The sequence below is a fragment of the Electrophorus electricus genome, chromosome 8 (assembly GCF_013358815.1).
Source record: "Electrophorus electricus isolate fEleEle1 chromosome 8, fEleEle1.pri, whole genome shotgun sequence".
Classification (NCBI taxonomy): domain Eukaryota; kingdom Metazoa; phylum Chordata; class Actinopteri; order Gymnotiformes; family Gymnotidae; genus Electrophorus; species Electrophorus electricus.
Genome location: NC_049542.1, coordinates 7,686,366 through 7,713,321, shown reverse-complemented (window position 1 = coordinate 7,713,321; position 26,956 = coordinate 7,686,366). Strand labels below are relative to the sequence as shown.

The window sequence follows — 26,956 nt, the reverse complement described above, 5'->3', positions numbered from 1 at the left end:
GGATCTGGCCTTGGGAGCCAATCGCCTAGCTTTTTTTTTTTTTTTTTATATATAAAGAGGAGTGCAATGCATGGACACTTTTCCATCCCAGTGGAGTGATCTGGGATGGAAAAAACAGGTTAAGATGCATGAGCTCGCTGTGTTCAAGGGAGGGTGTGTGTGTGTGTGTGTGTGTACCTTGTCTGACAAGCATGTGCAGTTGCCTTACGTGCAGTGGATGGAGGTATCTGATGGATTCCCTCCACCAGTGTGGGTCGCTGACGGCGCTCAGCACAGCCTTGGTGGTGTGGGTGGTGCTGCTCAGCACCTCCATGGTGCGCGCTGTGGTCCTCTGGAGGAGTGGCGGCGGCAGAGCTGACCCAGGACCTCCACCCACCTGTGGTGACTGCCCAAACACGGAGCTCAGAGTTGCACATACACTGTACACCCAGACCACCACACGTCCAATGTAGAAGCCACACACAACTAGAGGGTTCTCATTTAAATATGATCGAGTAAGTCACCACGGCCACTTTGCGTGCATTTAATGTTTCTACACTGACCACCACTCTGCTGACCTAATGAAATTCAGCATACCTCACCTTATATCTTATATCTGAAATTTCAACCACTGAATTACTTAATGTGAGACATTAACAAGTGCCATCTTGTTAAATAACACTATGAAGAAGACAAAGATTAGGCAGAATGGCACTATAATGTATGCAGCTGGTAAATTAGTATTTAAAATGCACAAAACCATCTAAAACGCACGCACACACACGTGCACAAAAAACAGCACTAAGCAGTACACGAGTCCTCTAAAAAAAAAAAAAAAAAAAAAAAAAAAAAAGGAAAAACTTCAGCTCATCAATACTTCATTTAATTTTAACTACTCATTTAGCCAACAAACAGCATGTGCGAACACGCGCGCACACACACACACACACTGCATGAATCTTTAAACACTCTTGTGGCTGGTATTTTAACACTAAGCTTGTGGCTCCACTCCTGCAGGCCGCTGCATTTATGGCGCGCGAGTGCTTCTCAGCCCCCACGCCAGGCCAATGCACATCCCCCCCCCCTCTCCTCTGCCACCCCAGGGGTGTCAGTGTGTGATCGGGCGCAGACTAATTACCTTATCTGCCTCGTCGCTCGCTCCTGTGGTGTGGGAAGGGTCGATCTTGTAATTCACTGCCTGGTAAAGGATCTGTTCAAAACACAAGGGGAAACGGAGGAACACCACCTCAGATCTGGATTTTTGGTTTCTTCTTCATAGCTGGCTGGTTTGCCAGTGCCTTACAAACCTCGAAGGCCTAATTAATTATGGACAGATTCAGCGTTAGTTTGGTCCCTGCTTTTAAGGGAGAGTGAAGCCAGAAGCGACCTGCTGTGAAGCCGTGTGACAGCGAGCAGAGGAGGGAGGGGCTTGACGGTGTGAAGGGACACTTGACGGGAAGGCATTCTTCAAAAGCCCCGTCTCAGCTGCCGGAAAGGCAGAGGCTTCACGGTGGGGAATGACATTGAGTTTGTGTGTGTGTGTGTGTGTGTATGTATATAACAGTACTGAGTGCTGCTTCCTTTGTAGTCTGTCTCAGTGCCAGAACGATTGCTGTGAGAGATAGTACACTAGCTCGTCCCAAAGTACTCCACTGGACACAGGTGCACGTCTAGACTCTAAAACTGCGCTCAGATTGGTAGGCCATAAAGAACAGCTCATAGGAACCAGCACTTGTGCAGAAGCTATTAAAACTTTACAACACAGGCCCCGTTGTGACATTACAGATAATGAAACTTTCCATAGCAGTTTTGTTGTTTGTTTGTAGGTTTCTGGCCTGATCCAGTCAGCAACCACAGGTAATGTACAAAGAGAAAATAATGCAGGAAGTCCAGATAATGTGTGTAAAGGTGTGTTCTCTGAAACAGTGCAACTTTTTATTTCTAATAAACAGAACCTGACTACAAGCAACAAAACTAATCGAGACCGGCAAAACGTTGCATTCTTAACTTCGTTTCCAACTGAGAATCACCAAAAGTAAACTGAGGCTTGCTCTTGTATCTACAGGCTAAGTGTAGCTATCGGGGAGCACAGTCAGTTCGTTTGATGACCCAAGACCAGTTTGAGGATTCCCCTTGTACTGGCATCACTAGAGGCAGGGGAAACCAGCTGTTCCTAGGTCAGTGAGAGGAGCATGAGAGGAAGCGCACCTGGGTCTGCAGTGAGCTGGAGGCAGCCAGGAGGCCCTGAATGTGGGCAGGGGGGCAATGTGTGAGAGAGAACGCCATCAGCTCCTGGCGAGCAGAAAGACGCGTGAAGCCCTCACACTGACCCAGGCGTGCACACACATCCCAACCGCCGCTGTAGCCTAGAGAGAGGGAGAGCGAGAAGATTTGGCAATATTGTACCTAAATACACTGGTGCGGTCATGCAAGCAGAAGCTGGTGAGGGACATTTATGATAAGCAACCACGTTGATTCCAAAGAACCTCTGTTTACAGTGGCCACGCACACAAAGCCACCTTCTCATTCACACCAAACCGCATACTTGGGGACGCAAGTGGAGAGGCCCTCACCATATGGGGAGACGATCCCATTATCTGAATGTTACTCGTCGCTGCAAGTTTAAAATGCCAGTGGCAGCCAGCAGGAGCTAGCTAACGTAGTATAGACCTGCTGCTTTGGCAGGATCAAGACTGGTGCTTAAGGAAGATGAAGAAACTAGGGATGATGGAAGGATTCATGCTTGCAGGGGGAGGGTCCCTAAAATTTTCCTGCTGGAGAGGGTCGATGAAAATGTGTTTAGATATTTTACCTAATTATCTGTCATATGTTATACATCATGTACTTTGAATACTACTGCTAGAAACTAGCATTAACTATTTTAATCTAAATGTGTTTCTTAAACATGTTGCAAGAATGGTCTAGTGTTGAACACAAGAAAAGATGTCAGTGTAATGACAATAGAGCCCCAAAAACATCTGATCTGATACTCCCGCCAACCTGTATGCTACAAAATGCACTGGACTTTATTAAATGTTCCAGAAGCACTGCCATTTGAGGCAAAGTAACCTACCGGTAACAAAAGTACCATTAGGTCCACCAGAGGTTGCTGGAATGGAACATTTTATCCCAAAATTTGGATGGGGGGGGGGGGGGGTTTAAACACTAAACCATAAAATTAATGTTTGAATATCTCTAATACACATCAAACCCACCTCCCCAGTAACAAAGACAAAGAGATTAGAGACATGGTAAAACAGGTGAGCCCAGGGATCCTGCAGGGTGTTGAGCATGCCTAACCCCTAATCACACACACACACACACACACACACACACACACACACACACACACACACACACACACACTCCTCCAGCAGGGACTGATTCACCCGTCATTCTCCACATGGTTTCTCCTGCCCTCTTCTCCACCTTATGTCTAACGTCTTTAGCTCTCTTCATCCATCTTCCGAATCTACAGGCTCGTGTGTGCGTGCGTGTTAAAAAAAGCGAGTAATTAGGAAATTGTGCGGGAGGAAGGCTAACCTATTTCCCGCTGTGCTGTTATTGGGTCTCTGAGACTGCTGCCGATAGCAATCAAAGATTAGGACTTTCTGCGTTCTCAACCCTCTGTTAATCTGCCCAATGCCACACCCACACCCACACACACCACTATCTACCTCTCACATCCGATGGCTTGCTACTACACACAAACACATAAATCTCCCCTATCTGATTGTAGAAGTACACATACGCACACAACCCAACACACCCACCCACACAGCAGTAATGAAGATTAGTCTGTTTTAGTTTATTTGGAAGGAAATAAGAGTGTGTTGGTAAAATGCAGTAGGCAGCCTCTGGAACTATGAGAAAATGAGAACAACAATCACCACCCTGTGCCCCAACCTCCAACGTAGTGGGCCCAACTACTTAATCACTTTATGGCTTGGCTCTCTCCTATCCTATCCCTGCACCTTCTCGGAAACAGCCCAGGAAACAGGTGCACTTGCATTCAAACGCCCTAGCAACGTTGAGCCTTCTAAACGCTTGTTATGGTGGCTTAAACACCCACAATCTGAGTCCATTAAAAACACCTCATTTATCAAAAGGAAGTGCAAATAATGCCAGAGTGCGAAGAACGTCCCCCATGCGCTGGGTTGCCGTGGTTTCCGGGGGAGGGGCACGTGGACGTATGCTCAGGACACAATCTGGATCATTCATGGTTTATTCTCCTAGTCTGGCTCCATCAGGGGCAGAAAGGGAGGTGATTGCAGTGTGAAGTATATTCCCTTTAGTTTAGAAGTGCACTAAAAATAGCGGCTTGGGACACAAACGCCCGACTTTCGGCTTCTGTTCTTTTTGCGTTAACAATAAGTAACGCAGCATTGCTGAAGCGCAAGAACAGATTGTGAATAGAAAACACTTTTCTTTTTTTTTTTTTTGCTGCAGGTTAATGGAGATTAGGGTCTTAAATACTAACAAAATGCCTGGGACATCTTTTGGAAAGAGCCGTTTGAACGGGTGGAACTGCCTTTCAGCTGAACCGCATTATAGGTTGTACGTTTTCCTTGGAATCTCCGTTATAGAACTCTGGTGGAGATGAGAGATGAAGGAGTGAGGAGGTAAAGAGGTGCAGCAGGGCTTAAACCGGAGCCAGAAGAGGCAGAGCAGGCACGCAGGGGTCCGTGCCGTGTCCTACCTGCAGACATCAGCTCCTGGCAGTGGATGAAGGAGGCTTTGTAGTCCTGACACAGGAGAGCCTGCTCAGCCAATAGGGTAAGGACCTGACCCTTCCGTCTAGCCTCATCACCACCTAGCCATGCACGCACGCAAAAACCACAAGACAAAGCAGTCAGCGCATTCATCAGGCAGCACCTGCTCACCACCATGACAGCAGTGGGAGTGTTTTTATTTTAAACAAAATAAACAGCAGTGGGGGAAAATAAAAAATAGAAAATAAATAAATAAATAGACAGATATTTATTTGAAAAAAATAAAAAAATAAATTTTTGATGCTCTTCAAAAGCTTTTCCTCGGCATAATGGACTGGTAAGTCAATACACCACAAACTAACCATGAGAAGATCAGAGAGAGAGAGAGAGAGAGAGAGACTAAGGGCAGACCGACTGGCTTTCTTCTTTTACCCAAAACTAAATGGGACCATGTCTGCCTGAATTAGAATGTGCCAGGTCTCTCGTGCCGAAATGGATGAAGATCGTAATTCCATCTGCGGAATATTCCACGAATACACTTTCAAAAATAGCTTGAGACGGCGTGGTGCCAAAATATTAATTTGTTTGGCAAAAAAAAAAATTATTTCCTCTGAGGGACTTTTCCCCCTTGATAACTTCTTGGATGACTGCTAAGACATTGAGCAGATTTTTTTCCTCTCTCAAATCAACTGCGGCACTAAGATGCATCCAAGATGCTTTGATCTCTGTCCAAAGTAAGCTATTGCATTAAACAGGAAAGCACATGATCAAGGGGGGGGGGGGGGGGGGGGAAGGGTCTCTTTTGTGCAGGTGATCAAAGTGTAGATGAAGTTTAAGTAAAGATATTGGAGTTTATATCCTGTGATGCAAGCACAGGTGCATATCAAAATGAGTGAGCTTGCTCACTGGCACACAACTCATCACTGATGGAGGGTGAATAACACTTTGATACACACACAAAAAGGCATCATTGGGTCTTGGAAGGTTTCCACATCAGATCCCATCATACCTGTCACAGCGTTTATTTATAGAGAATCAGTGAATTCTACACTAGGTGTGTGTGAGAGAGAGAGAGAGAGAGGAGAGAGAGAGAGAGAGCACGCAATCCAGTTATACCAATCTGTTTCTGATCCAGTGACAGTCCAGACACATTCAGGAGTGAACTATGATTGTATGGATTTACGTCATTTTCACAAGCTTGCCAACTTGACCAGCCGATTTACTCAAGCATTAACTAAAGATTCCAAACCATTCTTGTCTGTGCAAGTCAACCTCATTCACAAAGGAATCGATTCTGCATTGAATTTTAAGAGCTAATAACATCTATGATTTTTGAACCTGAATGAATCGGACCTGATTGCATCAGACCTTATTACACCTTCAACGGATCACATGACAGTGGCACTACTGTGGGGATGCTGTGGCGGAACTTTACCGGCCACGTGCAGCAGCCAGGCCAGGTCCAGCATCTGGGTGGACTGCTTATAGGCCATGGAACACTGACACATGCACTGCTTCAGCAAGGACAAGCGGTCATCTTGTAGACGCACTGGAGAGAGAGAGAGAGAGAGAGAGAAAAAGAGAGAATTTTTTAAAGTTTTACAATACATTACTGACCAATATATTCACTCACACACACACACACACACACACACACACACACACACACACACACACACACACACACACACACACACACACACACACACACACACAAACACAACCCAGTTCCACCCAAACAAAACATGGTAATGGGGGAAAAAATGAAAACAATTAAAAACAATTTAATTAATGAAGAAAAAAGACCCTAAATAAACACCAGTGTAGGACAGCTACAATAAACACCAGTGTGGGACCAGTATAAATCTTCCAAGCTGAGTCCATCATTGACTACAGCGCACAGGACCCCCATGTGGCCAAACGGTCTCAAAGCTGCCAAAGAGTCATTCATCCCTGAATAATATCTGACATCTGAGCACATTCTAGATCTCAGCAGTCTTTTAAAACCACTGCAACACTGCCACTGAGTCCTTCAGCAGTGTGGATCAAACTCATCATTTCGCTTGCCAAAGTATAAAATATCAATATCAGAAAACAACTGAAACTGTGCTTTAGAGGGCAAGTGACGCCCGAAACAAAAACCAAAACAAATAAAAACAAATTCTAAAAGAACATATATATATGAGAGAGAGATTGTGATGACTGCTAATGAGTCATGGCTACGACTGTTGTTAATTATTCCAACGATTTGGTTCGTTTTAAGCAATTTCACTGATGTACATTAGTAAAATGAAAGACCACATCTAGCCATCTGTACACAGGGCACAAGCAGGGCCAGAGCAGCGCAGAGCTGTACCAAGCCCCTCCCTCGCCGATGAACAGAAGCGTGTTGGCAGAGTGATGTGTGCTAATTGGACAGGGGTGCAGGCTGTCTCTGATGCCTGGGTCCCATGGTGAAGTGTTGAACAGCTGGGTCAGGCTGGGTCCACGAGGGAGGGTCAGAGCCAGCCAGCAGTCCTGGGGGGGGGGGGGTTGCACACCTGAGCACCACCCAGCCGCAATCAACCCAGCCCAGCGCCTGCCAGGAATGCTAACCAAACCCGAGCGCACATGTGTGGGCCCCCACCCCAACCTAGTAAAGGGGAAATAAAGGAGTTATATAACAGACAGCAGAAAGCACCTGATGGAATAAATAATATAACATTTACAAATACAGCATACAGAGAGTGTGTGCGTGTGTGAGCAAATTGAGAAAGAAGTGAGACCAGGTGTTGAATCACGCCTCACTCCAGTGCTAGCTGCCAGCTGGGTGTGTTGAGAAAGAAAAGCCACTGGTGCTGAGCCACACTGGGAAACAGGGCCTTTGCTTATGTATGCATGTTTCCTTTTAAAGTTTTAGTGGAGAAACTCTCTGGCTAAGCTTGTGAGATAAGACAGCTCTTCCCTAAAAGAAGTCCCTCTCCATTAAATGTTCCAATAAAGCATGAAGTACAAGCAGTTTAGGACAAGGGTAGACAGGGAAAAAAACATCTTGGCATTTAAGCAGAACATCACCATAATTTCCTCACATGTCCACAAAGTATGACGGGAACCCTGGACACCACAATAAACGCAGAACAGGGAAAGATTTGCCATCCCCAAACTGCACCCAGTTTCCTTTAGATGAGGGCTGCACAATATGGAAAAAATCATGCAATTCTGTTGCTACACTTATGATATACTTTGCAATATGGTAAACACAGAAGGGTGACCCTTTGATGGGACTAATGAGAGGGCTGTATTGTTTTTACCAAAATGAGTTCAACCTGCTTGCTCCGAGCATAGACAGGACACTCAGAAGAAGTGTAATGACGTATTGGAAAGCTTGTTTTCATACTGTGGCCTGATTTGAATTCCCTGCAAGGATAGCCCCTTGTAACACTTAATTTTCAAGGGGGCCCAATATCAGTGATGTCAGCATTGCGATATTGATTAATAAAGGATATACTGTGCAGACCTACTTCAGAGCAGCAGAACACGCAGACAAATTTACTACGTTGACCATAGTGACCTTTCTTGAAACAAAGGTTACAGTATTAATGCAGAAAAACAAACAAACAAACAAACAAACCAACCTCTTCCCATATAGCAAAACAGCAGAATGCACAAACTGTAGTGGCTGATTAATTTCAATGATGAAAGCCTTCCTTGCCATGGAGTGCAACCGAAACATTTTCTACATTTTGACTGATTATTTCAGATTAGATCAAATTTATCATAACTTTGGTCCTTTTGTTTAAATCTGAGTATTCCTTCAAGCTGGCCGAATAAGACTGGAATCCAGGAGGGGAGGAGTCTAGGGAAGAGTCTAAGAGAGAAGTTGGCGGAAGAGGTTAGCAGGCTCGCGGGCCAGGTTGTCCAGGGGTTTACCTTGTAAAGGCAGGACCTTGACACCAAAGTCCTCCAGCCTGGAGAGGGCGGTGATGAGGTCCAGCTCTTCTTGGATCAGAGGAGGGCAGTCGGAGATCAGCCGCAGACATGACCTGCATCACACAAATAAACAATATGGAACTAAAATGTGCCTTATCCCAAGTTCAGTGGTTAAGGTACTTGACTTGTAATCAGAAGGTTGCTGGTTCAAGCCCCACCACTGCCAAGTTGCCACTGTTGGGGCCCCTGAGGAAGGCCCTTAACGCTCAATTTGTACTCAGCCATAATTGTAAGGCGCTTTGGATAAAATGTCAGCTAAATGCCATAAATATAAATGAAATATTTCAAAATGGAAAAAAAACAAAAAACCCACACCACCACCAACAAAAGAACATGCTTGACGTTCATCCAGGCAAGAAAAGAAAAATGCCAAACTCTCAACAATGACCTTTTCCCACTCTAACCGAGCTTTCAGGTGTTAAAAAATGTACAAGGCATCTTTTCATTCTGGCCATCTTTTTAAGTTCAAGATGTACAGAAGCCCATTAGAAATAGTGAAGAACAATGCACATGTAGATTAAAACACTCACTATACTCTTCCAGTGGTTATACTCAAGCCTGTTTTAGTAGAGTCTTCCTATTAAAACAGATGCAACATGCACAAGTTAACACAGATGCACACTCTCTCTCTCTCTCTCTCTCTCTCTCTCTCTCTCCACACACACACAGTAAACCCTCCTATGCACAAGTGGAACCTCCTTTATATAGCTAATTTAGATATACCTTATCCAAGAGATATTTTCCAATTTGTCCTTTGAAGCATTTTCAAGTTTTAACAAGATTACTGGGTTATTACTGATTTCGCTTTTGAGGAAAAACAGCAATAAACCACCAACTACTCATTCCCCTCATTATTGGCTGAACGCTCTTTGCCATTTGACCTCAGGAATTCTACTCAGTTCAGGAGCCACGCCCTATACAGAGGGAATACCTGAGTCCTATTAAGCACATTTTTCCAACAGGAACAATGGTCAGTGACAGGAAAATCCATATCCCCAACACAAACGATTGAACTGCGGCAGCTTTTCATGAACATCCTAGACAAATATCCCACTCCCTGAAATGCAGCGATGACCTGCAAAGGCCATGTGAAGAATACACTTCACAGGAAGACTCGAAGGAGGAAGCTCCTGTTCTGGCACTATGATAACAGCTTTTTACAGTGACCAAGCAGAGCTGGCAGTGCAATATTTAGTCAATAACATGAAGTGCACTCCATTTAATCAAAATATCCTGAAATAAAAAATATATTAAATGGAACGCTTGATATGAATCAGTGATGAGTAATGGGGTCGTTGTGCCTCAAACCCTGGGAGTGGGTTCTCGGGCTAAAACTCACATGTCTGTAAAACACACTCAAGCATTCTGCGATACACTGCGCATGCAATATTCTGAAAGTGCTTGCGTGCTGACAGACAAAACCAAAACGACTCTCACATTTGTCAGAGTGGAGAGAAGCTGGCTGGAGTGTGCTCGCCTCAAACAACTCTAGCAGGCCGCCCGAGAACATATTGAGGGCTTTAGGCTAGTCTCCATGGCTCAGCTGGAACGATGCATCAAGCGCGCCCAGTCACACAGTCACTCGCAGCCGCGGGAACCATACGAAAGCCAACATTCTCAGGCCAGTGTGCAGTGCTACAATATATTCTGATGCCTTATTGGAACGTTTACTGAAACCTCTGACCTGCAAACAAGAACGCACTCAAAGGGCGGCCACTAGACACTTCCTGACGAGATTTGTGATTCTAGATGCATCACAATATGATCACTGGATCATGAAGGATACTTGTAGCAAATTAAAGTTATGAATTCAAATATGGCAAACAAATATATTTTGAATTTAGCAAATACATACTAATATGGATCAAAAGAGCTGAATATGGTAAACATGGTTAAGAATTACAAACCAGTGATAACCAGTAGAACCTGCACAGCTCCAATACTCCGAATTCGGTTATTCCCATACAGTTCTCATCTCTATGACAATGTAATGTGGTACAAATCCTTCTATCAAACATGGCCCACAGACCCAAGAGTGCAAGCTATGCTTTGATATCCTCCCCTTCTCTTCGAAATATTAGAATAATGAGGAAATTATTAATTACATCTTACAAATCCAAACTGATCGATGCAATTGCCTACAGTCAAATTAGATGACTTGCAGTTATCAAAAAGGAGACAATTCAAACGAATGTCGCCATTCCTCTGACACATCTACCCCCACTGAGTGGCCACTGGGAGGGGAAAACCCACCAAACTACACCAGGAAATTTGAGAACTCCAAGTTAGAGGCCAGAATTCTCCACTTCCTGTCAGGATCGGCAAGTACTTTGTGAACAAGAGAAAAGAATTTCAGAATAGAACAGCATTTCACCACATATATGAGTGCATGATGATCACTTCCCTGAACAAGAAAGGCTCTCAAAGGGAGGGCAGATCTCTGAATACGTCTCTTGAGCTGCTCAGACCCATCTTTTGGCTCTCTCACTCACACTTCCAATCTATCCCTCCATCTTCCTGCTCTCCCATAGTCATACACCGACAGCCTTAATTGTGTTCACATTAACCCGAATATTCCTGCTTCCTTTCAGCTGGTCCATTAAAAGCCTTGCAGCTATACTTATGCTGTCCTTCACAGCATTGTGTATTGTGCGTGGGGCTGTTGGTGAGCAGATGACGGCCTAATTACGGACCCACTTTGCATCCGACCCCATGGCGCCGGACACGCAGTGTCTCGTCTCAAAACTAACCCAGGAACGAAGACAAAGATGAGACATGGGGTGGTGGAGGAGAGAGAGAGAGGGAGAGAGAGAAAACGCATGATGTGTTAACAGCCTTGGACAGAGTGTAAGACATGAAAGAGAGACAGAGAGGAAGACAGAGAGAGAGAGAGAGAGAGAGAGAGAGAGAAAAAAAAGTGAGCAACACTAACTCTCACTCGGACGCAGAGCAAGAGGAAGCCATTATGCCTGCAAGCATGTTGAAAGTAGCTAATGACAGTAATAACAATACAGTATTTCCAGCTGTGTTTCACCGTGTTTCATCACTCCAACTAATGCAGGCATCCTGCTGCTTTATGCCCCATTCTCTCTTAGAAGGGCTGTAGATCGATAACAGCAGACACCTTGCAATCGCCTCAAACTCACTGCAACGTAAAGTCGGGTTTTCACAGCCACAGCAGAATTAGCAGAAACAAACAAACACAGTGGGGGGGGGGGGGGGGGGGGGGGCATTTGTGTGCACGCGTGCAGAAGTTGCTCCGTAGGGGCAGGGGTAGCCGGGGGTACGGGGCATACCGTGCCAGGCCGATGCACGGGTCACTGAGGGTGGCTGCAGAGTTGAAGTACTCTCGGGCGGAGGCCAGTACCAGCTCTACACTGCAGGCATAGCCCAGGCGGGGTAGGGCTTTGCCCCGGAAGGCAGGGCCAGCAGGTGCATCAGGAGCGGCGGCACTGCTCTGCATCAGCTGTCCCGCCAGGCACACGGTCTCCTCCCGCCCTGAACACAGGAGGCTCTCGACAAAGATCTGCAGCCAGAGGGAGAGAAGTGGAGGAGTTATAAAGATGGAGAAAAAAGAAAAAAGAAAAAAAAAAATCACGAGGGGAGGGAGAAAAGGGGAAAATCAAAAGAAATGATGGGGAGGGAGAGGGAACGAGAAGGAGAAAGGGAAAGTAAAAAGGAAAAGGGGGTGCAAGACCGACGGGAAAGAAGATATGGACAACGAGGGGATGAAAAGGAGAGTAAGGGAGAGAGATGGAAAGAGTAAAGAGAAACGGGGCGGTGAAACCAAGAGACTGACACTGGATTATTATTCCTCCAAGCGCAAATCCGTTATGCGCCGGCTGCTGTGCGCGAAAGCTGGCTGCGAGCTCAGACCAAGCGAGCTGTAATTAATCCCTCTGCTTTAATCAATAGGCAGCATGGCTATAGGAGCCACATGGAGAGCGCTGCCACTGCTGCAGTCGTCACACGAGCATGACGGAGGCAGCAGCCGTGGGGCTGAGCCCTGCCAGACACACGAAACAGGAGAGAGGGGAAAAGAAAAACCCGCGCACGCACAACTACCCGCCTAAACGCACGCGGGCACACACACACAAAATGGACAGAGGGGAAAAATTAAGGTGTGTAGGGATCCTATTAATGGTGTGTGTATGGGTTGGCAGCTGTGTGCTCGCTCTCTCTCTCATATGTGTGTGTGTGTGTGTGTGTGTGTGTGTGTGTGTGTGTGCAGTTTATGTTTTGCGTCTCACTGAGCCATTTGTTGACTGCATGCTCTGCACGTCCTCTGGACAGAGTGGATAAATGTCAGTACGGCAAGTGAGTGTGTGTACGTGTGTATTTATGCTTCTTCAGTCTTGGCCAGAGCTCCAGTGCTTAACAAGTCAAAACAGCAATTTGAACAGAACAGAGAAAAATAACCTCATGGTGATTACACATTTAGAAACATGTTCTCTCTCTCTCGAATCTTTTTGCCCAAGTCTGCCCCTCGGGGTGGCGAGGACGACCACGGTCCAAGACTGCTGAGGAGACCCATGGTGGATGAGTCAGTTCAGAGTCCCTGCAGGAACTCACCCATCATCCAACCCATCACATGCTAATTAGCAAGCAACACAAACACAGAAATGGAGAGAACGAGCGAGAACAAGAGAGACAGCGCACGAGAGAGCGAGAAAGAGAATACATCATTTACCGCAGACGTCTGTCTGCGTTTAATTTCAGCTGGCATAAAGCAGGGAAAGACACTTTCATCTGTCTGCATTATGCAAGGCAATATCTGCCCAGTGCCACACCTAATACCATAATGAGGTTAAGTCCAATTACACAGCAAATAAAAGATCAACTCCCACTCTGTCTGCGAGCTGGCAGGGCTCGAACCAATGCTGGTGCCAGCAGGTTGGGTTACTGGAGTCAAGATGACTTCATTAGCCACATCTCACCAGGAGAGGCAGAGAATTAGGGTTGCACCAACACCACCGATCAAATAGTCTGGAGGCGTTTCCTAATGACATGACTGCCATATATGCCCCGCCTGCATATGGGCCAATCATTAATCTGCCTTACTGATTTATTTACAACATGTAACCTTTTCTTAATATTAATATCAATCTTTTCAATCTTTTCATATATCACTTCAGTAGTCACACCATTTTGGCACTATTGTATGATGGTTACTATTGTATGATAGTGAGGTCGAGTCATCATAGCCACGGCAGAATGAGCAGAAAATGAGCAAACACCGGGAGAGTGAAGGCAAAAGAGGTATTTGTGTGTGTGTGAGAGACACACACACACACACACACACACACACACACACACACACAGACAGAGAGAGAGAGAGATTGATGTATGGATAGATTATGATATTAATATTAAGAAAAGGTTATAAATGTGGCCAGTCCAATGTCTCTCAGCCTTTGCGTCAACAAACCTTTTATTTATGCGCTACATGAAAAGACTTTAAAGCTGCATTTGAGCATCATCTTCCTGTGACACTGCAGTCAGAGGTCAAGCAGCAGGGGGTGACCTGGGGCATTTTCTCTGTACCCGTCCTCATTGGACTGATGAGGAAATCGATGATGGCAGAAGACTGCAGGCTCATTAGAGAACACTGCTTAATTACACAGTTAGCCGTGATCAGCGTGTGCAAAGAAGCCTCGCTTTATGCTAGAAAAGTGTCTTTCGCACTCAAACACACGTGCACACACACCTTTTCCAAATAACACAAGAATGTAATGAAGGCTAGTATGAACAGTGAAGAATGCGGTTTGTTAGCACCAAGACGGAGATCTGTCTGGCGACGTAATAACTGTCATAACTGATATAATAACCAGTACCTGATGGCAGGTGGCAGGGTCCAGGCAGGTGTAGACGTTCCGCTGCATGTCCAGTAGGTCATGCAGTAAACCTCGCCATGCTGCCTCACCGAGAGGAGGACTTCTGCACACAACCCATGACACACTCATGTGCTATGGTTCCCATAAAGCATCCTGCTAATACTAGTAAAACTGGCCATTGTATTAGCAGTTACCTGAAACCAGTATTAAGGGGGGGGGGGGGTGTTCGTGTGTGTGTGTTTTTGTGTATAAGATGGGGATTACATTATGGTACGTGAATGCTGTGTGACTTAATTGCTTGTGTATTTTGTGTGTGCACACAGAGATAAGCAAATGATGTCCAGTGTTTCTCACTTGTATTATGTCTGAATTCAGTGCTTGTATGTGGGTGTGTAATGTGGGAGAAACAATGATGTGTGTGTCCCATAATTCTCTCCTGTATGGTGACTGAGCACCTGTGAAATGTGTAAAGAGTAAATGATGGACATGTAGAACATGTCTGTGTTGGGGGGGGGGGGGGGTAAATAATGGTAAGTGTGTATCACACGTGTATCCTGAGTGCTGTGTGAGAGATGTGCGCGAGATGTGCTGGGGTTCCTACTTGCGTGCTGCGTGGCGTGTGAGTTTGACCAGAAGCTGATGAGCCTCCTCTCTGCAGCTCTGACTGCTCCTCACATACCAGATGGGCTTCTGGAGACCATGCTTCTCCAGAATCTCCGCAACACTGACACAAACACACACACGCAAACAAGCGAAGGAGGAACACATTAACTAATCAATCACAGTCAGTCCAACAGAGCGACTAAATGAAGGGACTGTAGTAGGTAGTCAATCCCTCACATGAGACCACCCCCCACCAAACAGCCTCATCGGTCAGAACAGTGGACTGGACCAACACAATGTTTAGCTGCCTCTGACCAGGACAGTCACAGCAAATGACCATTGTCCAACCACAGGGAGCAGAGAGCACAGATGTTGTCCTTCACTCTCTCCATCTGGTCATGTGTCTTCATGAGTCTTCTGGCCCTGTGTCTTCACTCCCCAGACAGTGGCAGTGGGGAAAAAAAAACCCACACAAGCTGCGAGAGGATGTAAGTGCGATCAGCACGTGCAACACAGTCAGCCTGGCTGTTACCAGGCAAACCGGAGGTGCAGAGTGGGTGGGGGAGGAAGCCATAGATGGATGTGTAATGTGTGTTTGGCGATGGGGGCTGAGATTTAACAGGTGGAAGGACTGACAGCAACGTAAAGAAAAAAAAAAAAAAAAAAAAAAGTGAAAGCAGGATTCTAGTCAGGATTCTAATCCGTGTAAAAGTCTGTGAGGAGGGTCTGGTTGTTTACATCACCCTGCCTCCAACTGAAACATACACGCACACACCCTCCAGCACAGATCCGCATCAACACACCGCATGTAATTTGGCCTTCCGGCAATGGCGTCAATTATCAGCGATGTGGTTTGTACGGCTTTTGGAGACGGATTTTGGAAGGCCTTTGATGCAACACACACACACACACACACACACACGTGGAAGATAACTGCAGCACATAAAGGTGCATACACAAGATTCTTCTTCTGGCAGGGGTTCCGCTGAAACGAGGCCAAGTTCAGGTTCTGGCTTGGTGACCTCACTGTAGTGAGGGCCCCCCCACCCCCAGCCTTGACCTCTACCTGAGATGCTTCTCCAGGGAGTCCACCTGGTCATGTAAGGCTTTTGTGGTCCCTGTCTGTGGCCTGAGAGGAGAGAGAGAGAGAGAAATGCATAAAGATCATCACCAACAAGTACAAACTTGACAGGCAGCCCTTTCAACTTTAAGTGCACTTCAGAAGTGCAGAAAGGGAGGTTCCAGACCAGGAGGCTGGCGGCCTGGTAGTCAGCAGACCAACGTACTGCCGCACTGTGCCTCGGTCAAGGGCTGTGTCCCAAACCACACGCCTCATCTGCTGCAAGCACCCATTCCGACACGGCACTAAGGCAATGCATGCGCAAGGCCTATCGGTCCATTTTAATAAGCGGCAGAGCAGATGTTCTTCGTTTTCAAACGCCATTAACAATCCCCAAGAGTCGGGACAGCCTTCATTGCCATCCAAACGGTCACCCGAGGACGTGGCCTAAAGGCACGTGCTCTGAAGTGACAAGCATGCAGGCCCATGGCCAGGTCTGTGTTGGGTGACCCCAAGCACGAGATGGCCTGCGGGTTGTAAGGTGCAACAGAGTTGCTGGACACACCCACCAGCACCAGGCCCTCCAGACTGTGGACATGCAGCACTGCCCATCGCACCAGTCTGGGGTTCACACCGCCACGGCTTCAGCAAGGGGCTCCAAAATGAAAGAACCCTGTCCAACACTGGATCCTGCTTTACAGCAAGGATTTTTTTTTTTTTTTTTTTTTTTTTTTTTTTTTTAAATAGTTGACCAGACTGCCTGGGTAAAAATGTGGAAGATTTAATCCGCTATTTCAATATCTGGAACATCTACAAATCCTGTTGTTGCGGTTTTCTGTTGAATATATTGCGCGTTTTATTTCTGAAGTGTTCCTATGATTATTCTCATTCTCATTCATTTTTAATGGAAATTAAATGCGGGGGGAGAGAAACCAGTTTTACTAAGATGCTCTAATAAGGTCTGGAGAGTTTCTCTCTGAGCAGAGACAGGAGCATGCAGAGATAATCCTTTACTCACATAGAGAAAGCCTCCAGTGAAGTACACACACACCATATCCATAGGCTCATTGGCCCAAACAGAATGCGCTTGCTTGTGTGTGTGTGTGTGTGTGTGTGTGTGTGTGTGTGTGTGTGTGTGTGTACGAACCCATATCCTCTCTGAGGAAGGCACTCCAGAAGGTCGTAGCAGAGTGCGAGCTGGTTGTCTCGGTCACAGCTGTAGATACACTCCAGAGCCACAGACATGAGCTGGTCTGGGTCGCTAATGATCATCTGCTGACACTACAGGCATGCAAGCATGAGTACACAACACACAGACAGATCTTTATCATTATTACCATCATCAACACCCCCCCCCACCAAAATCACATTTTCCCCTATACATCATCTGCCTCCCACCAGAGACACAGAATTACCTCCACTGATTCAGAACAGATTGAATGATTGAACACCTCTCAGCAATGGCAGCTAATGAAGAGGCATGGTCCAGCCCCACACAGGCTCTCTGAGGGGGGTATTAACAGGACACCCTCCAAAAATCTCTCATAGGTCCCACCATTCTTATATTAATTCCAAAATGCTCAAACAAGACCAACATCTGCCATTTTGGGAGTTTTTGCAATCCAGTGCTTAATTTGACAAGTAGAATAAATTCAAGTTTTAGCATTTAAATACAACACAATATTTTATAATACAGTTTAAAATTTAGATGGTACAGACAAAACTGCAGGGACAACCACAAAAAAAACAAAACAAAAAGGGTTTTTGGACTCACTAAATAAACCTCGTAATTCTTAGCCGGTATCTCACACACAGAGTTATTTAAACACATAGGCAGCATTAACTGTGTAACATTTGTGAAGTTGTGTAGCATTAATTATGCATACTAAAAAGACACAAAGTCTAACAAATCTGCCTGTAAAATTCTTAATTTAAACCTTAAATGTTTGCCTGTTAGGGCATTTTTGGAAAGGATGGCAGCGAGAAAGATACTTTATTTAAATCAAGTGCTTTCAAGCAGCCTACTACTCTGCCATACTGAACAAGACAAACACACACACTCCCTCCAACAAATTTTCTTTGAGGGAAATTGGTGATAGCCAGTGAGGGCGAACAGCCCATAAATTTATTTGGGCTGTGTGAGGTGTGTGTGTACTGCCTAACTCTCTCTGTGTGTGTGTGTGTGTGTGTGTGTGTGTGTGTGTGAGTGTGTGTGTTCTACACAGCACAACTGCCTGAGTGTGTTGCCAAAGCTAAATGATTCCATAGGGAAGCTGGCTGCAGACTCGTACTCTTTCAATTTCAAAGCAAAAGCCCCCTGTGTTGCATGCGTGCACGTGCGTGTGTGTGTTGCACACCGGTCTGTGTGTGTATACACGCTTGCGTGCGCGCGTGGACTAGACGCAGCGCGCCACTCACGCTTGGTTTGGAATGCTGGAAGATTTTGAGCGGGACGGTGAGGTCGTCCTTGGCGAGGGACACCAGATACTGGGCGAGGAGGGCGGAGGCGGAGCCCTCCCTCTGCCTCTCACAGCGGTGCAGGAACGGCACCGCCCACTGGAACATGTTCTTCACGTAGCGCTCTGCGCTTGACTGACACACAGAGAGAGAGAGAGAGAGAGAGAGAGAGAGAGAGAGACACACATGTGATAATCTAGGGGAAATTATAGTGTGGGTTGTACTACACCTAAATTTGCACTAAAAGGAAGTGCAATTTAGAAGTGTTTCTGATGAAAGGGATATTTATGCAAACCAGGTTTGTTAAAGCAATAACCAGGTTTTTGGGAGCATTAACCTCAGTACAAGTGGTGAGAGGTTGTCTGTGAGCTCTAAAATTGGTATCAGGAAGCATTACGCTGCACAATGTTCCCATAGAAATGGGAAGACTCCTTTAAAGTGAGCAAAGTAGCTTTTAATAATTTTTAATGAATATATTAAATCTGAACACGCCAGCCACATACAGACTTCAGACTTAATGACCTTTCAAGTACTTCCTCTTCCAAGACACCCCCTCTGCACACTTTTGACACTTGCTGAAATGAAACTGTGTTTGCATCTTGAGGAACTGTGAGAGCAAAGACTGCACTAAAACAAAGATATTTTGCGTTTGTGTGAGTAAGAAGTTTACAGAAAACGAAAGAGGAGTAGTATGAGGAACAGCCACTGAGAACAGGTGATAGACTAAAACAGGCCCAGATGGATACAGAGAGGAAGTGCCTGCATACATTCTTCATGAGGAGGCGGAGCTTGTCGATGTCCCTGAGCTGCTGCAGCTCCCTCAGACTCAGGCTCAGGTCACATGATGTCTCATACACCAGTGTCTCCATGGTAACCAGGTCATCGCACAGCAGCTCCAGCCCAGGGATCCCTCTTTCTTTTCCCAGACGCACCAGTGACAGGGCGCAGTCCACCTACACACACACACACCCCAACAACAACAAACAAAGGTAAACAAACTCCTACAGTCAATCAGGAAAGGCCAGTCAGCAGGCATACCAATGAGACACCACATGACAACACGGAGCCAATCCCTGTCTGAATAAATTCCCACCAATCACGCACACATGAAAAATACAAAGCTGTCATCTAACCAGAAGCTCATATCTAAAACACACTGAGGCAAAGTAAGACTGCAAAAGAAAGAAAGAAAGAAAGAAAGAAAGAAAAAAAAAAAGTCTTCAAACAAAGTGACCAAAGACAAGGCTGACCATCTTAAAAATCCACCTTCTTGAACAACCAATCAATGCCCTGTGTTTCACATCACAATGCACGAATAAATATCACTCCACCTGTTGACAGAAAGCGATCGCAGCCAATCAATAGCGCATGTGTGCGCGCGTCTGGAAAGTGGAAATAGCTGTTGCTCTTCTGCCTGATAGAGGGAGGAAGCCTCGGGCACTGGAGCAAAGTCAAATCCCTCACAATGAAGCTATTCTTACAGACATTAACAGCACACTGTGATGGTCAATACAGGACCTCCCTCCCAGAACAAATATATACATTAGCAACCCAGCAGATATAGGCAACCTGCAACAGAACAAACACACACACACCCATTGATAATTAGAGTAGAGGCAAATGGAGATGTATTGATCTGATCTCACACAAAGGGGCTTTCTGCTGTCAGGGCTCAGAGTTGAGAGAGAGAGAGAAACACCTTTTAATTACAACCCATCGACAGCTCTACTCTCCGCTGTTGGCTGCGGTCGAGGTCGCGCCACAATGCAATCTCAGCAGCAGCCGCCTGCCATTCCTTCACCCTCAAAGCGTGAAACCATTGAGGAGAGAGAGAGAGAGGGGAAGGAAACCGGAAGCAACAAACACAGGAAGGGCAGAAAAAGAAATGAGTGTGGGAGAGAGGTAAAGAAAGAGCAAGAGAGAGAAAATGGGATTAGGAGAACTCCTTTATCCAGCTCCTTCCCATGGGCCAATGCTAATCACCTCATTCCTCATTAGCATCTGTTCTCTGAGCAGCAAGCCAGGGAGGAGCTTAAGATCAGATAAGGACCTCCCACGTGTACATCCAAGCACAAGCCAGGGAGGAGCTTAAGATCAGATAAGGACCTCCCACGTGTACATCCAAGCACAAGCCAGGGAGGAGCTTAAGATCAGATAAGGACCTCCCACGTGTACATCCAAGCACAAGCCAGGGAGGAGCTTAAGATCAGATAAGGACCTCCCACGTGTACATCCAAGCACAAGCCAGGGAGGAGCTTAAGATCAGATAAGGACCTCGCAAAGGCACTCCTGAGTATCGGGCTCTGTTAGTACATTAGAAGCAGTAATGATTTCTCAGGTGTGACGGCACCTGAGGGTTTTAAGAACATGTGGTGTGGGCAACAAAAGGTCCAGTGCTCAATTAGTGCCTTGTTCTTTTAGGTCTGGTTGGGTTCCTACAGAGTTTCTACAGTCTAAAAAAGTGCTCCAGGACATATGTTTTTAATCCAGATTAAAGATTTACTGGTTTAACCTGGCCTATAGTCATTTTATATTTCATAGTTTCATTGGTTTATTTCCTTTTGATTGTAGACTCAAAAGGAAAGGCTCAATATTTTATTTATTTGTTTAATTTATATTTGTTTGTGTCTGAGCCTTAGCTGAAGTACTAGTCAGTGATTACTATGATTATGTGGTATGTGTGTGTGTGTGTGTGTGTGTGTGTGTGTGTGCGTGCGCGCCTGCCATACCTGATGGGAGTTGTGTTCAATCTCCTGCGCTCTGGTCAGGTACCAGTCAGTGAGGAGTGGAATGGAAGGGCTGACTGTGCAGAAACGTTCCAGCCCCGAACCTTCTTCGTACAAAAACTGATGGTCCTCACCCATGCACAGTTCCAACACCGCCCTGCACGCCATACCGGTGCACACAATCGGTGACTGCGCATGAGCTCGTGTCTGCCACTTTAAAGATGGAGGATGTCAGTGAACAAGAGATCAGTCTCCCCTACCTGCACTGCGGGTGCTCGCACCAGTCCAGGTCTCTGTGCCTCTTCTCCTCCCATGGAATAAAGACCAGGTGTGCCCTCTCATCCTTACTACAGACACACATGGAGACAGACAGGAATTGACAAAAAAGGTAGATTTAAGTGAGTCTAGGCATACTGATTGACATACTCAATGAGCTGCCCAAATCGTAATGGCAACCCGCTCGGCAGCTCAGAAACAGCCTGGCCGGCGTGGTGGCTCAGGAAGAGCTCAGCATGCATGGAGGAGTCACAAATGATGAAAAGCACAGCAATTCAGGAGCTAAGCTGCTCTTCACACCACACCACCACCCTCCACCTTCGACACCAGTCAATATACTGAGGTCTCCACTTGATAACCTGCACATGGGAAGGACACTGAAATATTCATACGCCCAACACGCAAATTGGATCAGATTTCTGAAATTCCCTTTTTGACAATCATATATACAGACACACGCACACACGACAACAAGAATAAAATAAATAAATAAAACTTTTGAGCACAATTTCAAGGTACAAACGACCTTGGAAAAAACACCAAACCTATGACAAATTTTGCAACAGAACATTCAATAAAGCACCACTCAGCATCAGCCTACTATGGTGCAGTTAAGAATGCCAAAAAAAGACTCAACATCTCCGACTGAATCCATACCGCGTGCCCACAGCAGACTGAGCTGTGTGGCGCACACATCGCCACTGCCCCGTCAATAACGCTCCGTGCCTTACAGGCCAAATGCTTCTCCAAGATGAGAAATTGGGTTTGGGAAACCCATGGCTCCCTCAGGACACAGTGTGGGGCGAATCACGTCCCCAAATACCCCGAGGTCCCCTGCTCTCGCTGACCCACCCTCACCTGGCTGGAGTCAAGTGCATTTGTCGCAGGCTGGGGGACAGGAGAGAGCCAGCAGAAACTAGATGGCTGGAAAGTCCGGTTGCAACTACCCATGCCAATAGGTCCACCTGTCTGTATGGCACCACCCGCTGCACCATCAAGCTGCGCTCCTGCCATCTCAAAGCTCAGCCATTTCTCCAAGGGAAGTCTATGGTTTGGCAACAAGCCGGTATGATTAACAGCCACTCCGAAATCAGTTCTCAGGCCCGCCTGAGCTTGCCGGGTCCTTCGGGCTGTTCCAACCTGGAGGCAGGAGTGATGGAACGGTCACACTGAGGTCACACTGAGGTCACACTGAATGACGTCCTGCGGTGTAGCGAAAATTGCCGCGAGATATTTTCTTAGACACACAGCTATGTGGAAGGCCACCTTGGCCTCCATTAAGCCGAAATGAGTAGGAAGAGGGATATGAGCCTAGAACTTAAAAACTCCCTACATTTCTTGGTCTGGATGATGTTAGTTTCCTAGCTTGATGCAGAAATTCTGTACACATCATTGCCGAGAGACAGAAGAAAACATAGATCATATGAGAGAGAGAGAGAGAGAGAGAACAAAAGTCAAATGTAAGAATGAAATGTGAGGTAAGAGGAGAAAAGACTGATGCCAATTTCACAGCATGTAAAGTTCTTGAAAACCTTTAGCGAATATGCGCAACTGCTTAGTGAACAGAACAGGATGTGTGCTGTACAGAAAAATACTGATGGCCATCCAAGAGAAACTGGCAGCACTCATTTTGCAGCTGCTAAAAAAATTTTAAAAAACACAATAATTTGCCCCAGTCATTAGGAATCTGGTTCAAAAATGAATCTCATATTTAGTTTGAAAATTGAGAAAAACACAACTGGGATTACTAAAACGACTTCTGTCTGAAAAGTAGATGGAGAGAGAGAGAGTGGAAAGAGGGGGAGGAAATGCAAGAGAAGCCAACAAGGGAGCCAGCCAGAGTTGGATAACTTTTTTTTTTATTTTCTACTGGTTTTTTACTACCGTTGGTCAACCACACACACACACACACACACACACACACAATTGATTTCTTGTGACTTTTTATTAAGGTGTGAAAGCAAGACCTTCCCATTTGTTCTGGAGTGTCCCTTATAGCACTGTGAGCAGCACAAACACATCACCTGCTCACACAGCCCAGAGCCACTTGGTCACTTCAGTTGCTCTACGACACCCAGCTCTCTAGCCCCATCGCTGATACGACCTAAACATCACTTCAGCATTTTCCTAGATTTTGCCATTAACGATATTTATCATGAGAGCACACTGTGCATGAGAAGACCTTTTCCATTTTAGCTGAGGTATCACAAAACTACTTTTTTCTTTTTTTTGTTACTGTTGACTTAAAACACAGTGCTGGAAAGGTTTCATATATTACTTAAATAATAAACAACTAATTCTATTACATTAATAACAAGAGAACAAATTATGCCATTTTATTGGTACTGAAATGGGTTTTTTTTAAACAGCCTTTTACTGTAACGTCATAATGACACAGTATTCGCTTCTAAAACTCATCAGTTGATCACAATAAAATGTTAGTAAGAAACAACACAATATAGGGATGTTAGGGGTGCCTGCAGCATCCCTACTGGTGCAGGGAAATTCTTAATTAAAATTTAAATAGTTAAACTGAATTGTCCTCACTGTTCATAAATTCTTAAAGTATTAAAAATGTATTAATTACACGAGCAATGAAGTTCGAGAGTAAAGTGTCATTTGACAACCACAATATTATACAATTTGTAAAAAGCAAAAGCATTATACTTTGTTATTCAAAATTATTATAAGTAATATGTATTGTGTTACCTCCAACACTGCATACATATCAAAATTGTATCCAGCCTGTAAGAAAACATCACAGCTAAGAGCTGGCACCTAGAATTTAGGTCAAAATGATGCAATCTGGGTGGGTATTAAGCAGTCTTCCTGTAGGCTGCTTCTCTTACAGCTCAACTCAATAGTACACTATTCAAAAACACACAATAATCAGCTTCTCATGTTCAGTATAGACTGACCAAACCTCAAACCTTCAAATGAATAAAAAACATGACTCCTCTAGAATGCATGCTAATCTCCTTGGGTAATCTAGCACGGTACAATGATTTTAAGACGAAAAAAAGATTTATACTGAGATAAGGGAGGCGGTTCATTTTTATGCAGGCCACAAAGATGGTGTTCATTGATTAGCTGACTTAATTACATGAAAGCAATCTCTTTCCTCTTCCAAGCTGGAGGGGAAAGTCTACACTCCAGTATGGACAGGCATGCGAGCACAAACACCATCACATTCTCTCTCTCACACACACATATATATATCCAATACGGTTGAATTATTCTGGTCATGTTTCCTATAATCTACTCAAGCTTGGCCTAGTCCAGAGAGACTGAGGGGTAGAGGGGTGGGTGGAGAATGGGAGTAGGAGGAAAAGAAGATGAGCGAGCGCGCACACACACGGTAACCAGTGTTAACACCGCTAGCAGAGACTGACCTCTCCAGCAGAGTCACCCAGATGACCACAACCTTCATTTGAGAAAACAATACCCACATCGTCCCAGAGTGAGTTAAGAGTCAACGGCAAACACCACGTTGCAATCTCATCTTTTTAGCATGCAAATTCAAACTCTATTTGAACTCAAGTCTATTAACGGGCTGTGTTAGTCAGAGTGTGCATTCTTTCCCAGGACAAAAACTAAAATCTCATTAAAAAAAAAAAAAAAAAAGGTTTTACTGGTTCAAATGCTTGGTGACTATGAAAGTCAGAAACTGCATTCGTCAGACTTATGTCTCCATTTCTGTAGAACGCAGGCTGGCGGATGGCAGGAGGCGGGCAGGCTGCCTGGCAAAGCTACATCCACACGGCTGGGCTCCCTCAGGGACTGGGAGAGACAGGAAACGGGCCCCCAGCTGTTGAGCCATGATGAATGCTCACCGCATAGGCGGCTGACCGCCACAGAGCTGGAGAGAGGAGGCGAGGGCAGGAGAGAGGGGCAAGCCTCTGCACTCAGCATGCCTGACACACTAAATCTTCCGCCACCCTCATTATTGAGACGGGCGGGGAGGGGGGTCTTTTTGTTTTTCCCACACACACACACACACACACACACACACACACACACACACACACACACACACACACACACACACACACACACACACACACGCGCGCTGAGCCTGTCTCCTAAATCCTCACAGCCTGCGGTTAACAGCGTCTCGCCTGCTTCTACAGTCGTATTTCAGGGGTGGGTCCGCGGTTACCTCCGCCCCGCTGAGCCCTCCACCCTGTTGGGTTGCCTCCGATGCTGTTTGAACGGAAATTCACAACAGGAAATTATGTGCGTCTTCCAGCATCCAAGTCAAAGGAGCTGGGACAGACAAAACAAACAAAAAAAAAACAAACAAAAAAAAACAAAACGCGGGCGGTTCACGCCGCAAGCACAGACAGGAAGAGCGACAGGCCCCCATTCTTTTCACCTGGGGTTCGAACCCCTGGCCACAGCACGCAGGCAGTCGGAGACTTGATGCCACAGCAGGCTTCCCAGCACTAGATCCTCTCTCCTTTTAACGTCCTCCAAACAAACACTCCGCACCCTCCACCTACCCACACTGCTCTTCCTGGGTTTGTGTTCGACCTTCGGCTCCCCGGGTCGTGGCTCGGAATGGGGCAGGCTGGTAGCGCCAACATGGCTGTGCTTCTCATAGAAGGCACATCTTTTAGGTGATCTCGTGCGCAGTGAGAACTCAAACAACAAAGCAATTTGCCCCGAGGCAGCTGGCAGAAAGGCTGAAACTGGGCAGGTGTTTTATATGGACACAAATGCTACAGTGGCTGTGTTGACAGTAAAGAGGCATAAAAACAAATTTGGTGGGGTTTTTTTTTTTTGTTTTTTTTTTTAAGAGAGACAAACAATAACTGTGCGCACATGCCTGCTGATACGGCTATAAAACACAAAGGTGGAGGCATCTCCCACAGGGGATGCATGAAAGGTGCTTGTGTGATGGATCAGTTCATACAGCCAGCAAAGTCATCGGTGTGACTCGTTCGCTCACCCGCCTCTCTCCTCCTATACCCCTCCCCCATCGCTCTCTTGACTCCGCCCTGCTGCTCTCTTGACTCCGCCTACCCCCTCCCCATTGGCCCATTACGCAGATGAGGTAACAGGTGACAGCAGCACGACCCTGTGCACAGACCGTGATCATTTTTGCCAGAGACAGTGTGCCAATTACACACCTGAAAAAAAGCTATAAATAATGTAAATGCATAGTGTGCATTTTACCTAGAAAAGGAAAAAAAAAAAATTTGTGTTTTGAGGTAATTTGTTACGTAAAAGCATAAAGCTGTGTGCCCTAATCGCTCAGTGGAAGAAAGATTACTCTGTTTCCGTTTGGCTTGTGGCCGTTCCCGTTAATTAAGACGAACTGCTGACGGGGCCACTGCG

General features: G+C 45.8%; 1 protein-coding gene across 3 annotated transcripts in view; it reads right to left on the bottom strand.

Moving 5' to 3' along the window:
- The window catches only part of nbas (NBAS subunit of NRZ tethering complex), a 119,330-nt gene that overhangs the window by 61,773 nt on the left and 30,601 nt on the right, over positions 1 to 26,956 (bottom strand). For 2 of the 3 annotated variants that reach the window (XM_035528768.1, XM_035528767.1), the window contains 15 exons: positions 21,601 to 21,687; positions 21,344 to 21,497; positions 19,382 to 19,567; positions 18,576 to 18,749; positions 17,305 to 17,438; positions 16,164 to 16,226; positions 15,096 to 15,218; positions 14,495 to 14,597; positions 11,957 to 12,186; positions 8,601 to 8,713; positions 6,127 to 6,240; positions 4,679 to 4,792; positions 2,188 to 2,345; positions 1,118 to 1,189; positions 209 to 385 (listed from right to left, as the gene is read on the bottom strand). In XM_035528768.1, coding sequence (XP_035384661.1) covers positions 209 to 385; positions 1,118 to 1,189; positions 2,188 to 2,345; positions 4,679 to 4,792; positions 6,127 to 6,240; positions 8,601 to 8,713; positions 11,957 to 12,186; positions 14,495 to 14,597; positions 15,096 to 15,218; positions 16,164 to 16,226; positions 17,305 to 17,438; positions 18,576 to 18,749; positions 19,382 to 19,567; positions 21,344 to 21,497; positions 21,601 to 21,687 — 2,002 coding nt within the window. The remainder of the gene's footprint in view (positions 1 to 208; positions 386 to 1,117; positions 1,190 to 2,187; positions 2,346 to 4,678; positions 4,793 to 6,126; positions 6,241 to 8,600; positions 8,714 to 11,956; positions 12,187 to 14,494; positions 14,598 to 15,095; positions 15,219 to 16,163; positions 16,227 to 17,304; positions 17,439 to 18,575; positions 18,750 to 19,381; positions 19,568 to 21,343; positions 21,498 to 21,600; positions 21,688 to 26,956) is intronic. The other variant, XM_035528769.1, reaches the window with a different exon arrangement.